This window comes from Dromiciops gliroides, chromosome 4 (assembly GCF_019393635.1).
Source record: "Dromiciops gliroides isolate mDroGli1 chromosome 4, mDroGli1.pri, whole genome shotgun sequence".
Classification (NCBI taxonomy): Eukaryota; Metazoa; Chordata; class Mammalia; order Microbiotheria; family Microbiotheriidae; genus Dromiciops; species Dromiciops gliroides.
Window position 1 is genome coordinate 189,353,891 of NC_057864.1, and position 14,612 is coordinate 189,368,502.

The following is a 14,612-nucleotide window of genomic DNA, read 5'->3' on the forward strand; positions in this document are numbered from 1 at the left end:
ACAATTCTAGACCTTTAGAACAAAACTTGAAATGAATACCAAATGTTTCTGATTTTTCTGACTTTTCTATTCCAATTAAATGCTTTCGCTGCTTTAAGGAAAAAAAAAGACATTAGTGAGATATGCCTCTAAAAAGATGCCACACACAAACCATCTGAAGGTTTGTTTAAGTCTCATCTAAAGTTATCAGGTAAAGGGTATTATGTGAAAAGCTCTAGATTTGAAGTCAGAGAACCAGTGTTCCAATCCCTGCTCTGCCACTTGGGGCAGTTCCCCACCCCAGTCTCTGTGCGCCTCATCTGTAAAATGGGTGGTTTGAAGTAAATGGTCTCTAGAATCCCTTTCAGCTTTGAATCCTAGGATCCTCCGTGTACTGGGAAAATAACCCAGGCCTTCTGAACCCACCCCCTCTTAGGGAGGGTGAGGGTAGGAACAAAGATGGTGCATGACCTTAGGGCAAAGGAGCTTTGGGTTGGGAACCTGCTGAAGCTGACTCACCTGTGACCTCAGGTAAGCAGCCACCTCTAACCTAGGAGGAATTCTTTCTCACCTTCCACCTAAAGGGAGCACAAGGGTGTGATGAGGTGATAGTATTTGAGAAAGGGAAAGATCCTGAAATCATCCAAGGAGATCCGAGGACAGTCCCCTTCCTCACCCCTCCACCCCCTTTTGGTTATTCAGTCATTTTTCAGTTCTGTCTGACTCTTCATGACCCCATTTAGGGTTTTCTTAGCAGAGATACTGGAGTGATTTGCCATTTCTTTCTCAAACTCATTTTACAGATGAGGAAACTGAGACAACAGGGTTAAGCGACTTGCCCAGAGTCACATAGCTAGGAAGTGTCTGAGGCTGGATTTGAATTCCGGAAGATGAGTCCTCCTTACTCCAGGCCTAGAGCTCTATCTATCTAGTTGTGCCCCAACCCCACTACCTACCAAACACAGACACACACATACTCACTCACACAACCAGGCTCATGGGATTATGGAATCATAGATCTAGGGTTGGAAGCAACCCCAGAAGGCCATTGAGTCCACCCCTCCTCATTTAAGGGATAGGGAAACTGAGTCACAGAGTGGTTAAAATGACTTGTCCATGACAAGAGAGCCAGTAAGTATCTGAGACAGGATTCAAGCTCGGATCTCCAGTCACTATGCCACCTTGCTGCCTAAGTGACTTGTCTTAGGTCACACAACAGGTGGGTGGTTTGAGGAAAGATAATAAACTGTGGTGGGAGGAGTGCCGGCTTTGGCTTTGGGAGACTTGAATTTGAACATCTGCTACCTTTGTGTCCATTGGCAAGTGTCCCAATCTCACTGAGCCTCACTTTCCTTATCAGTGAAATGCAAGTGGTAACACCCACCTCACTGAGGAGTTCAAGTAATCCCTTCCTTAGAGGTCATCTAGGCTATTATGCAGATGAAGAAACTGAGGTGCAGAGAGATCAAGTGATTTAGAGGCTGCTAGATGGTACAGTGGATATACACCTAGCCTCAGTTTCCTCAAATGTAAAATGGGGAGAATAATAGTACCTATCTCCAGGGCAGCTAGGTGGCATGGTGGATAGTGCCAGGCCTAGAATCAGGAAGACCTGAGTACAAATCCAGCCTCCAATACTTAACTAGCTGTGTGACCCTGAGCAAGTCACTTGATCTCTAATAGCCTCAGCTTCCTCACAATAGCACCTACCTCCAGGGTTGTAATGAAGATTGTGAGATAATATTTGTAAAGTGCTTAGCATTTCACCCAGCCCATTGTAGGCATTTAATAAATGTTTGTTCCCTTCCTTTTTCCCATTTGCCTAAGATTACATGGCTAGGAAGTAGCAGAACTGGGATATGAATCTAGTTTACCCAACCCCAAACTCAGACCTCTTTCCTCTCCACCAAGCTGCCATTCAAAGTGCTTTAGATGAGGGGTTGGACTAGATGGTTCTAAATTCCCTGAAAATTCTAGATCTGTGATCCTAAAAGGTATATAAGTATGAGCGGTTATCCCTGGGATCCATCAGAGTACAAACTGTCTTCTCGAAAATGTTTATCTCCATAATGTCTGAGTGCTCTGCACATAGGTGCTCAATTTGTGTGTGTGCTTCATCGTTTCAGTCATGTATGACTTTTTGTGACCCCATTTGGGGTTTTCTTGGCAAGGATATCAGTTGGTTTGCCATTTCCTTCTCCAGTTCATTTTAAGGATGAGGAAACTGAGGCAAATAGGGTCAAGTGACTTGCCCAGGGTCAGTGTCTGAGGCTAGATTTGAACTCAGGAAGATGAATCTTCTTGACTCCAGGCCTGGTACTCTATCCACTGCAGCACCACCTAGCTGCCCAGCCCCTCTAAGACACCTCAATTATGTGCAGTGCTTGAAATAACTCACTATTCCCAAACCAGCCTGTTCTCCATTATACCAGAGTCTAAAGAGTATTTGTGTGTCTCCAGAGGTGACCTGTGTATTGTGTGTGTTTGTGTGTGACTGTGAGGTAAGGGCATGTGGAGGCTGCAGGAATGCCATCCATCACACTCACCAAAGCGCCCATTTATGTAGCGCTACATTCTACAGAGACCAGAGGCCTCACTCTCCTACAGAGATAATCCAACAACTCTCCAGGCTCTCCCCAAGGAATGGGTCTATCTGGTCAGGGACAGCATTCTCTTCTTCTTAAAGGGGATGTCTATTTTACCAGTTTGCTCACTGGACTACTCCAAATTTCCCCAGATTGATAGGTTTTGTTTTGTTTTGTTTTGGCAATTGGGGTGAAGTGACTTGCCCAGGGTCACACAGCTAGTGTTAAGTGTCTGAGGCCAGATTTGAACTCAGGTCCTCCTGACTCCAGGGCTGGTGCTCTATCCACTGCGCCACCTAGCTGCCCCTCCCCAGATTGATAAGTAACCACACTGTTGGTATCAAGGCAGAAATACTGAAGCTCCCCCAACTTCTAGATGGTCTGGACTACCCACGCCCCAGCTCTTCCCTCTCACCAGTCCCACAAGGAAGTGGTAGCCAGTGGGTAAATTCTGGGATTTGTGCAGGTTTCCCCTGTGACATCTCTGAGAATGGGTCCCCAGACGGGGAAGAGTTTAGGCTCACAAGGGTTGGGGAGGGTTCTGTCAGATTCCCTGGGGCCCAGCCAGTTTTACTTCTCTTGTCCTTCCACTCATCCTTGGAAAAGCATCTTGGCTCTCAGTCCCCATTTAGATTGTTCCGGGTTAAAGGGCAAGTGTTGTAATAAGATCACAGAAACCTGGGCAGAAAGGGACCCTGAAGCCCCCAGCTGGGAATTTCTGCTAGAGGCTGTTTGGGCCTGTCCTTGGGAAGGGGGTGGGGGTGGGGGTGGGGGTAAATTCTCTCTTACAGCTAGGACTAGTTCAACAGGCAATAGGGAATCTCTTCTTTCCCTTCCCACTGGCTCTGCAGGCTAGACCAGAAGACCGCAGGGGAGGATGGGAGAAAATCAGAACACAACAGACCAATAGGATCACCAAAGAAAGGGGGAAAAATGGAGTCATAGTGTAGATCTTAGCAAATGAAATGCAGAGAGGAAAACAGCTAGGAGGGCTGCCTGGCCCTCTACATTACCACATTTGCTTATGTCACGCAATATTTACATGTTAATGAATTTACTGCTACCATTTGTAATAAATAAGTCTGTTTATTCTCTCTTTACTTGATTCTCATATATGTTTCTCCTCTTTCTCTTCTCAGGAATATGCTCATGAACCACTGGCCCTCCCAGGGTCCTAAGCAAGAAGGGATTGGGGAGCACTAGTTTCTTGGGCCTCCTGGAAAGGGACATCCCTCCCTCCCCAGTAGAGTGGGGTAAGGTGGGGCACAGTGGTTCAGGGGCCAGCTGGAGTTGCCAGCAAGAAAGATGAGGTTAGACACACACACAAGGACTAGCTAGGTCCTCAAATTAGGGAAAGGATGTAGATTGGGATGAGGACTGAGGCCCCAAACACGGACACCAGGGAGAGGCTGAGGTTTGTGGGTGTTTTTTTCTTCCCTGCGAGGTTTCCTACTGATTCCTGTGGGATAAAAGGGCTATCCTATGAGAAGGCAGGGGAATAAATGAAATGACCCTGGAAATTCTAAGACAGCATTCTCTTCTGAAAGGGGAATTCTATTTTATAAAGTTGACCTCTATACTACTCCAAACTCCTAAATTAGGGGTCACAGTGTGCCCTCACATGTGATTGGAGGATGGGCCATGGAAATAGGGCTTGGGAGACAAAAATCTGACCCTTTCTAAGACTCTGGAAAGTGGGATTTCTCTGCAGTTTAAAGAGGGATCTTCACAATACAAAGGAGAAGTAGGGACCACTCACTCCAATCCCGCTACAGACTCCAACATTTCTCCTCGAGAGCAAAATAACCCATCCCTTCCTGAAAGAGAGGTCCACACCTATGTCTCATACACATGACCAGTGTGATGTGGCCAAAAGAAGCTCCGCCCTTCATGCTTCCTTCCCACCTGGCCTTCTCCATCCTAGTCCCTCCAGGTGAACCAGGCCCTGTCAGCTGGAAAAGGCAGGTGCTCAGATGGTCTGGAGAAGTTGAGGAGGAAAACCTAAGCCCCCGCTGCTGAGACAGCAGGGAATATTGGGCCCAGAGCATGAGGTTAACTAGATTTTCCAAGTTGGTAGAGATCTTCAGCAGAAATTAGATAGGAGATCTAGCTTTCCTTTCTCAAGGCCAATCCCAATACCTCCCAGGTGAGGTTGGGGAAGAACAGTGCTCAGGGGTCTGGGAGATATAGTTGGGGAGTCTTCGGCAGTGAGTTGCTGTGTACTTGGGGGAGGGCAGGGGAGAGAGAGAGAGAGAGAGAGAGAGAGAGAGAGAGAGAGAGAGAGAGAGAGAGAGAGAGAGAGAGGGAAAGGGAGAGGGAGAGGGACGGGTTAAGCCCTGGGAATCTTTCACAATCGATTCCATTCTGGTCTCCAGGAACATCCAGAAAGAGGATGGTGCCCATTTTCCCCTGGGCCCTGGTATCATGTGCTTCAGTCTTCCCCAGGCTTTGAGGGTAGCACCAGGCAGAACTAACTCCTAGGCAGGTCTGGACCAATGGCCACTTCATTTAGATGGTGCCACAATAATTCTCCCATCCCTGGATCCCAGGATTAAGTGACTCATCAGTAGGAAGGGGGAGATCTATGCTAGCCCTGAGGAGAACAAGGGACTAAATAAACACATGGCAGGGGAACCTTGGTGCTCACCTAAGCATCAGCTTTTCTCATTTATGGACTGATGGGCACCTTGGGAGGAGGGGCTTCTCCCGTTCCCCCCCCCACCCTCCTAAGCATAGTTTGGTCCCTTAGAGAAGGGTGGAGAGGGCACCAGGTAGGCCAATAGCTAACAGGCATGGGAAAGGTGGGCAGCACCTGGGCACCAGGGTGCCCCATAAACATACCTCACCCTGACAGTCAGTATCTTCTTCAGAGCTGATGCTAGCTTACATTACCCACCTGGCATTTTATCCCAAGGAGTGGACACAGCTTCCCAAGGGAGCCGGGCTAAGGGCCATGGGAACCTCTACAGAGGATGCCCAAGGACACCTCCCAGCAGAGGATGAGGTCTGAGTGACTAAGGATTGTGGAATGGGGATGCAGATCCCTATGCCAGAGGTGGGCACCAGGGTTAGTATACCCAGCTCACAGGCACCCACTGCGGTTCTGTCCGCAGCTTCTCCATTGCAGTCTGAAGATCCCGGAAGGTCCTCTCAAGGTTGTCATTCACCAGAGTGAGGTCAAAGTAGTGCCCGTACCCTCTCTGGATCCGGCTGCTCTCTTCAACCGTCCGCTTCAAGTCTGCCTCCTGTCCAGGCCCAGGAAATCCGTTGAGTCAGATGCTCTCTCTACATTCTACTCCTCCCTCCCTCCCCTGGATGAGAACCCCACCCCCATTACTCCCCATTGATGACCCATGCCCAACGACAGCTGGGTCTGGTGCTCCCTTCCCTCTGTGGTGCCAATCAAAGTGATCCCTGACTCCCTATGCTGAGGGAAGGTAATCTCCAGGGGAGGGGCCTTCCTCTCCTCTAAGTAATCACCATCAGCATCATAGCCCCAAACACTCTCCATACAGAGCCTCATGACAACCTTGTGAGGCAGGTGCCCCATTTTATAGAGGAGCTGACTGAGGAATCAGGGAAGTCAAGGGTTTGGGTCAAGATCACACAGTTAGCAAGTATCTGAGTTAGGATTCAAACCCAGGTCTTCTTGCTCCATATCCAGAACTCTATCCACCGCATGAATTCAAATAGTGCCAAGCAAACCCCATCTCACACCCTAACAGACTGACTCACCTTATCATGCCCTTGAGGCCTACAATCATTCACCCTGGGCTACATCCCCAGCTATCATGGTAACCCCAGAAGTGTCCTTCCCAACCTGATAGTGTTCCCTGGGGACCCAAGACTTTGTTGTCAGAAATCAACCCTGTGCCCACCAATGGAGGAGAACCTGAAGATCAGGGACAAAGCAGAAACTGACCAGCTGAACTGGGAGACTGGCCTGGGGTAGAATCAAGGGGGAGCGAGAGAAGGCTCTTCTCTGTAACCCTGTCCCATCCCCAGTCTTTCAGTAGAGCTCCACTCCCCCATCTCCTCTTGCCCGGTGGACATTTCAAACTGGGGGTTGCATTGGCATCTCAAACTCAACATGTCCAAAACAGCTCATTCTCTCTGTGTCCTGGTGCCCATGTGATCCACCCCTTGGCATTATCCTCAAACCTCTCTACTTCACTCCCTGCACTCTTTATCTCCCACATTCATTTCTTCTTTCTGCTCACACAGCCACCATCCTGGTCCAGGCCCTCATCACCTCTCACCTGGATTACCGTAATAGCCTCCCAATTGTTCTCCCTGCCTCAAGTCTCCCCCCTACAATCTAGCCTTCACTCAGCTACCAAAAGTACAAGTCTGGGGGCAGATAGGTGGTACAGTAGATAAAGCACCGGCCCTGGATTCAGGAGGAACTGAATTCAAATCCAGCCTCAGACACTTGACACTTACTAGCTGTGTGACCCTGGGCAAGTCACTTAACCCTCACTGCCCCCCTCCCCCCCAAATGATCATGTCATGTCATAAGGTCCAGTGACTTCCTATTTTTCCAAGATCAAATAGAAACTTCTCTGCTTGGCCTTTAAGGCCCTTTACAACCTGGCTCCAATGTTTTTCCAATCTAATTACACATTAGTCCTTTTCACATACTCTAAGATTCTGCCAAACTGGCCTCCTTTCTATTTGCTGTTGTTGTTATTCATTTGTTTCAGTTGTGTCTGACTCTGTGACCCGTTTGGGGTTTCCTTGGCAAAGATATTTCAGTGGTTGACCATTTCCTTCTCCAGCTCATTTTATTTGTTTGTTTTGTTTGTTTGTTTGTTTGGTGAGGCAATTGGGGTTAAGTGACTTGCCCACACAGCTAGTAAGTGTTAAGTGTCTGAGGCCAGATTTGAACTCAGGTCCTCCTGACTCCAGGGCTGGTGCTCTATCCACTGCACCACCTAGCTGCCCCTCCAGCTCATTTTACAGAAGAGGACACTGAGACAAACCAGGTTAAATGACTTGCCCAGGATCACACAGTTACTAAGTGCCTGAGGCCAGATTTGAACTCAGGAAGAGGAGCCTTCTTGACTCCAGGCCCAGCACCCTATCCACTGCACCACCAAGCATTTTTAGAAGTCCCCAAAATAGGCTGACAGGGGCCAACATAACTGTTTAGCTTAACTGGGCTTCCTTTCTGCTCAGCAAAGGTTGGTTTTGTTTGGGTTTTTTTGGTAAGGCAATTGGGGTTAAGTGACTTGCCCAGAGTCACACAGCTAGTAAGTGTTAAGTGTCTGAGGCCAGATTCAAATTCAGGTCCTCCTGAATCAAAGGCTGGTGCTCTATCCACTGCACCACCTAGCTGCCCCCTCAGCAAAGTTTTCATTTGGGTCCACTAACCTTAAGTTCCAAGTTCCTCTTAAATTCACTGTCTCCTATGCTCTCAGAAGACATCCTTGGTTCCTCCTACTTTACAGAGATCTAGACTATCCAACTTGACTCCCCTCCTCTCTGCTTCTCAATCTTTCTGTATCTTCACCCATTTCCTTCTCCACTTCTCTCCCAGGGGAAGAAATAGCCCTTCTGGCCAATGCTAACCCTGTCACCTGTGCTCTCCAGCCTAGTTCTGTCCATCTCCTGCTAGACCTTGCTTCATTTATTAACCCCATTCCTTGCATTTTCTATCTCTCCCCCTGTACTAGTTTCTTCCCTTGGACCTGCAAACATGCTCAGCTCTGAAAAAAAAATGCACTTCTCTCTTCGATACATCCCAAAGTATCCTTTTATTTTTTATCCCTCTTTCACTGCTAAACCTCTCAAGAAAATACTCTATACTCATTACCTCCACTTCTTCCCCACTTACAAATTCATTGCCCAGACCCTTACTAGTGATTTCTATCCTCACCAATCCACTGCTTTTCTCTCTAAGGTCAAAACCAACCAGCCAACAAATCCAATAGCCTTTTCTCTGTAACCTCTCCACATTTGGAATTGATTTTAACCTTTCTTCTGGTGACCCTGGGCAAATCACTTAACCTCTGCCTGCCTCTGTTTCCTCCATTGTAAAAGAGGGGATAATAATAGCAACTCTCTACCAGGGTCGTTATGAGGATCTAATGAGATAACATTTGTGAAGTGGTTAGCACAGTGCCCGGAACATAGTAGATGCTTAATAACTGCTTGTTTGTGCCTTCTTTCCCTAATTACTTCCTTCCCTCCCTCCTTCCTCCTTCCCATCCTTCCTTCCCTCCATCATTCCTTTCTTCCTCCTTCCCCCTCTTTCTTGCTTCCTTCCTATTCTTCTCCACTGTCATTTGTTAGCTCTACCCGGTTATCCAACCAACACCTCAAACAACACATACAAAATTGAATCCATCAGCTACCCACCAAACCCATCCTAACTCAGGCAGTGGTACCACCATCTTCCAAGTTACTCAGGCTCAAAACATTTGAGTGGACTCTGGCCTCTTCTCTTTTGCTCTCCACCTTAAATGCGTCACCAAGTCCTGTTCATTTTATCTCCTCAATCTCAAATATGCCCCCTCCACCTCCACTCCCAAAGCCATTACCCTAGGTCAGACCCTCATCACTTGTCACCTTGACCCCCCTCCATGGTCCCCTAATTTGTCTCTGTCTCCAATCCATCTTCCACTCAGATGCCAAAGTCATCTTTCCAAGGCTCCGTTTTATCCCATTACTCACATACACAAGAATTTTCAGTAGCTGCACACGCCTCTCTAATAAAGCTGAAACTCCTCAGCCTCGCACTTAAGTCTGTGATGCAACCCCAACCTACCTCTACCTAGTATGCCTTTCCCTTCTATCTCCAGCTGTCAGAAAATTTGACCATCCTTCAAGGACTCATTCAAATGCCACCTCCCCCAGGAAGACTCTGCTGATCTCCCAGACCAAGAAGGCATGCATCTCTCATCTCTCATCTCTCATCTCTCATCTCTCATCTCTCATCTCTCATCTCTCTCTCTCTCTCTCTCTCTCTCTCTCTCTCTCTCTCTCTCTCTCTCTCTCTCTTTCTCTCTCTCTCTCTCTCTCTCTCTCACCTAAGCCTCCACTAGGGCAACCATGAAGCCAATGTTTAATGAATGTTTGATGAATGATTGATAGGATGAATGTCTGCCCATACTTCTCTGGGCACCCCTTATGTACCACCCAGCCTCCCCACTAGTCATTGGATCCCTATTCCCCATTGTACCCTGAGCATTTCCTGTACCCCTCCCATTGGGCTGGTCCATCCATCCCATCCTTGTACTTGCTTCTTCCCAGCTACCGTACCCATTTATCCACTTCCCTTCGAGGTTCCTCTCACCGTGAGTTGCTTGGTGGCCACCCCACTCTCCAGGGCAGCCCGGTTCATGGCACGCAGGGTCTCAAAGTCAGGGGCCTCAATGAAAACCACATATGGGACAAACTCAGCAGTTCTTAGCACCTTCACTGCCTGGGGAAGGAGGCAATAATTTTTAATTTTTATTCCCCTCCCCAATATCATATCTTTCACCCCAGGGGGATTTGTATAGTGCCCTCCCACTTCAGGGTTCAGATGAAATATGAATTGGGAGATGGGGTCCCCAATTACCTTGGTAAAAAAATACCAGAAAGGGTTTCAAACCCAGAGTTTCTAGGGATTTGGGGGGAGGTATATAAAATTACAAAAGGTCTCTGGAGGATGGGATATTGCCCATGGTCAAGGAAAGCATTAGAAGTATATGAAGGGGGGGCGGCTAGGTGGCACAGTGGATAGAGCACCAGCCCTGGAGTCAGGAGTGCCTGAGTTCAAATCTGGCCTCAGACACTTAACACTTACTAGCTGTGTGACCCTGGGCAAGTCACTTAACTCCAATTGCCTCACTTAAAAAAAAATGAAGGGGGCAGCTAGGTGGCGTAGTGGATAGAGCACCAGTCCTGGATTAAGGAGGACCTGAGTTCAAATCCAACCTCAGACCCTTGACATTTACTAGACCCTTGACCCTGAGCAAGTCACTAAGCTCCAATTACCTCCAAAAATAGAAAAGGAGTGGATGGGGGCAGCTAGGTGGTACAGTGGAGAGAGTACTGGCCCTGGAGTCAGGAGGACCTGAGTTCAAATTCGGCTTCAGACAATTGACGCTTACTAGCTGTGTGACCCTGAGCAAGTCACTTAACCCCAATTGCCTCAGCAAAAAAAAAAAAAAAAAAAGAAGTGGATGAAGTCAGAGTAGAGTTTGCTCCAAGAAATAGAGACCTAGATATCTCAGAGTATCCATTAGAAAAAGATGAGAAAGGAAGAGTCATGGGAAGGGTGTGGGGGGCAGGGGGAAGATGACCTGGGGTTGGTAATAGAAGCGGAAAGGTGGTCATAGACCATACACTGAATACAATCATACAGATTTGTATACAGAATTGTAGATTTAAGACCTTAGAGGTTACCTCATCCAATTTCCTCATTTTACAGATTAGGAAACTGAGGCTCAAAGGTGCTAAGTGACTGACCTAAGGTAATAGCGGTAAGGAAGTAGTCAGGCTGGAATTCAAACCTAGGGTCTTGGGGATGGTGGTGTTATTAGGGGGTGGGGGGGTAAAGTGTTACCTCTGGGTATTAAATAGTGTTAGGGTACTAGAAGATTCAGCTGGTGCCTGGGATTAGGAAAGGCCCCTTTGGGGATGAGGATGTGGCCCGCAGTCAGGGAGCTGGCCAGCCTGTAGCGGAGGAGGGGAAGCAACAGCTTACCTGGGGATTGACGTCCAACACGCACACCTTGCCAGCACTGAGAACATTTCGAATGGAATCAATCCGAGTGCCGTACAGGTTTCCCTCATACTCTCCATGCTCAAGGTAGCGGCCAGCACGAATGTCGGCCTCCATCTCTGCCCGGGTCACAAAGCTGTACCCCTGGCCTTCCCGCTCGGTGTCCTTGGGCCGACGAGATGTGTCTGGCAGGCGGGGAGAATGGGAAAGGTGCATGAACATACACTGAGGCAGCTAGATGGCATAGTGCGTGAGGTGCTGAGCTTGGAATCAGGAAGACCTGAGTTCAAATCCTGCCTCAGACACTTGCTGTGTGACCCTAAACAAGTCACTTAACCACTCTCTGCTTCAGTTTCCCAGTGTGCAAAATGAAGGAGCCAACTTGCACTGGTGGTATAATTCCTCTATGGTCCCCACTCTAACTAAGGATGCTCAGGACCCCGGAGGAAGTAATGCCTTATATTTGTGTGAACTTGGGAAAGTCTCTTATATGCTTATATTTCATCATCTTAGCACAGTGCCTGACACATGGTTTTTGTTGTTCAGTCATGTGACTCCATCTGGGATTTTCCCAGCAAAGATACTGGAGTCGTTTGCCATTTCCTTCTCCAGCTCATTTGACAGATGAGGAAACTGAGGGTGCCAAAAAGTTAGGTGATTTACCCAGGGTCATACAGCTTAGGAAGTATCCGAGACCATATTTGAACTCATCCTGATTCCAGGCCCAGTCCTCTATCCACTGGGCCACCTAGCTGCCCCTAAGGAATACCTAGGCTGCCTCTAGATGCCACGGATAGAAGTCATAAGGAGACAGATTTGGGTCAATAACAGGAGATAATCTTCCTATAGAGTAGGACTGTCCCCCCAGATGGCTTCTCCTGTCCCTGGAGATGTAGAAATGCACAGAAGTTGGGTGACTGGAGTGTTGTAGAAAAGATGACCTCTGAAATCCCTTCTGACTGGAGAGTATAGACATGTCTTGTTTCTTAAGCTAGACCACCTGCTCCTTGAGGCAGCTTAGTGTTTCAGTGGATAGAGCGCTGGGCCTGCAGCAAGGAAGACTGGAGTTTAGAGCTAGCCTCAGACACTTCCTAGCTATGTGATCTGGGAAAGTCACTTAACCTCTGGCTGCCTCAGTTTCCTCATATGTAAAATGGTGATAATAATTGCACCTACCTCCCAGGGTTGTCATGGGGACAAGGTGAGATGTTTGTAGGGCACTTGGAAAACCTTAAAGCGGTGTATGAATACCAGCTATCATTATGATTATTGAGGGGAGGGGAGGGGCTAAGAAGGTTACATCTCAAGGTTCACCTGGATCAAAACTTCTTAAACTGTGAGTCACAACCCCACATGAGGTTACGTAACTGAATGTGGGGGTCATGAAAAATTTGGTAACAGTAACAGGTTACATGTACCTATTTTATGTATAACCGGGGTCGCGTAAAAATTTCTGGAGTGAAAAGGGGTGGGCAGTGGAAAAAGTTTAAGCCCTGACCTAGATCAATGCTGGGAAGCAGCCCCCGACTTAATGCCGCAGTGCCGCCTTTTTCACCAGAAGAGGGAGCTCTCTCACCAAACAATCAGGCTGAACAGCAATAAAAATGACAGCTGACATTTCATAGCCTCAGGATTTAGAACTAGAAAGGACTTTGTAGTGGGCAATTAGGTGGTGTAGTAGATAAAGCACGGGCCCTGAATTCAGAAGGACCTGAGTTCAAATCCAAACTCAGACACATAACACTTCCTAGCTGTGTGACCCTGGGTAAGTCATTTAACTCATTGCCCCACAAGAAAAAAAAAAGAAAGGACTTTGTAGATCACAGAGCCCAACTCTGTCATTTTACAGATGAGCAAACTGAGACCCAGGGAAGGGAAGTACCTGGCTTTTGCTCACACAGAGAACATGTAGCAGAGTAGGCATTCATTCCCAGATGTATTTGACTCCAGGTCTTTCTAATATAATTATAATAATAATAGCAATGATGATGATAATATATTATTATAACATATAAAAATCCATATGCATATATACTGTCATATAATATATATCATATACAATAGCTCGTGTGCAGCTAGGTATCATCATGCAAAAACCTTTTTCTATTCAAGTTCCCTTTTCACTGGAGAAATTTTTACTTGACCGGGAGTATATAGGTATATAAAATAAGTACACTTAACCTTTTATTGTTGCCAAATTTTTGTGACCCCCACATTCAGTTACATGAACCCATATGGGGTCCTTTGGTGAAGTGGATAGAGTGCCTGGCCCAGAGTCAGGAAGACTCATCTTCCTGAGCTCAAATCTGGCTTCAGACACTTCCTAGCTGTGTGACCCTGGGCAAGTCACTTAACCTCATTTGCCTCAGTTTTATTTTTCCATCAATGAGCTGGAGAAGGAAATGGCAAACCACTTCTATATCTTTGCCAAGAAAACCCTAAATGGGATCAGAAAGGGTCAGACATAACTGAAAATGATTCAGAAAATGTGTATAGTATAGAATCACATATAATACACAGCACATTATATGTTCTATGTAATACTTTAGATATTGTATATAGATGTGTATTTACATAGTGCTTTCAGGTTTTTTAAGCACTTTACCAATAACATCTGATTTTACTCTACGAGCTAGGTGGGGAAACTGAGGCAGAGATTAAACATAGGGTCAAACAGCTAATAACATCTGAGGCAAGATTTAAACTCAGTTTTTCCTGACTCCAGGTCTAGCTCTACCTACCAAACCACCTTGCTGCCTCTAATAGACCACCTCAGTTTTCATACATTAACCAACACCACCATAAACAAACACAATTCCCACTTTAATTCAATCAACATTTCATAAAGTCCTTGAATTAGAATTGGAAGGAACTTTGGAGGTCAATCAAGGCCAACCACTTCCTTTTGTTTGGTTTTTGTTTTTTTTTGTTTTTTGGTGAGGCAATTGGGGTTAAGTGACTTGCCCAGGGTCACATAGCTAGTAAGTGTCAAGTGTCTGAGGCCGGATTTGAACTCAGGTCCTCCTGAATCCAGGGCCGGTGCTCTATCCACTGCGCCACCTAGCTGCCCCCAACCACTTCCTTTTACAGATGAAGAAACTGGGGCCCCAAAAAGGTTAGGTGACTTGTCCAAGGTCACACAGCTAGTGTTGAAGGTGAGATTTGAACCTGTGTTCTCAACTTCAGGTCTAGCTTTCTACCTACTTCTCCACATTGCCTCTTCCCACACCTTCTATGGACAAGGTGCTAATCTAGGTGCTAAGGAAGAAGCAAAGATAAACCAATGCCCCTGGGACTAGTAACTGAGCCTGGTAATTGGCCGGGTGCCCTCTGGT

General features: G+C 47.0%; 1 protein-coding gene across 6 annotated transcripts in view; it reads right to left on the reverse strand.

The window, feature by feature from the left end:
• Positions 1-3,650: 3,650 nt before the first annotated feature.
• MPP2 (MAGUK p55 scaffold protein 2) overlaps positions 3,651-14,612 on the reverse strand; it is a 33,620-nt gene continuing 22,658 nt past the window's right edge. For all 6 annotated transcript variants that reach the window (XM_043963162.1, XM_043963160.1, XM_043963161.1 and 3 more), the window contains 3 exons: positions 11,260-11,462; positions 9,862-9,990; positions 3,651-5,809 (listed from right to left, as the gene is read on the reverse strand). In XM_043963162.1, the coding sequence (XP_043819097.1) occupies positions 5,633-5,809; positions 9,862-9,990; positions 11,260-11,462 (509 nt within the window). In that variant the 3' untranslated portion in view covers positions 3,651-5,632. The remainder of the gene's footprint in view (positions 5,810-9,861; positions 9,991-11,259; positions 11,463-14,612) is intronic.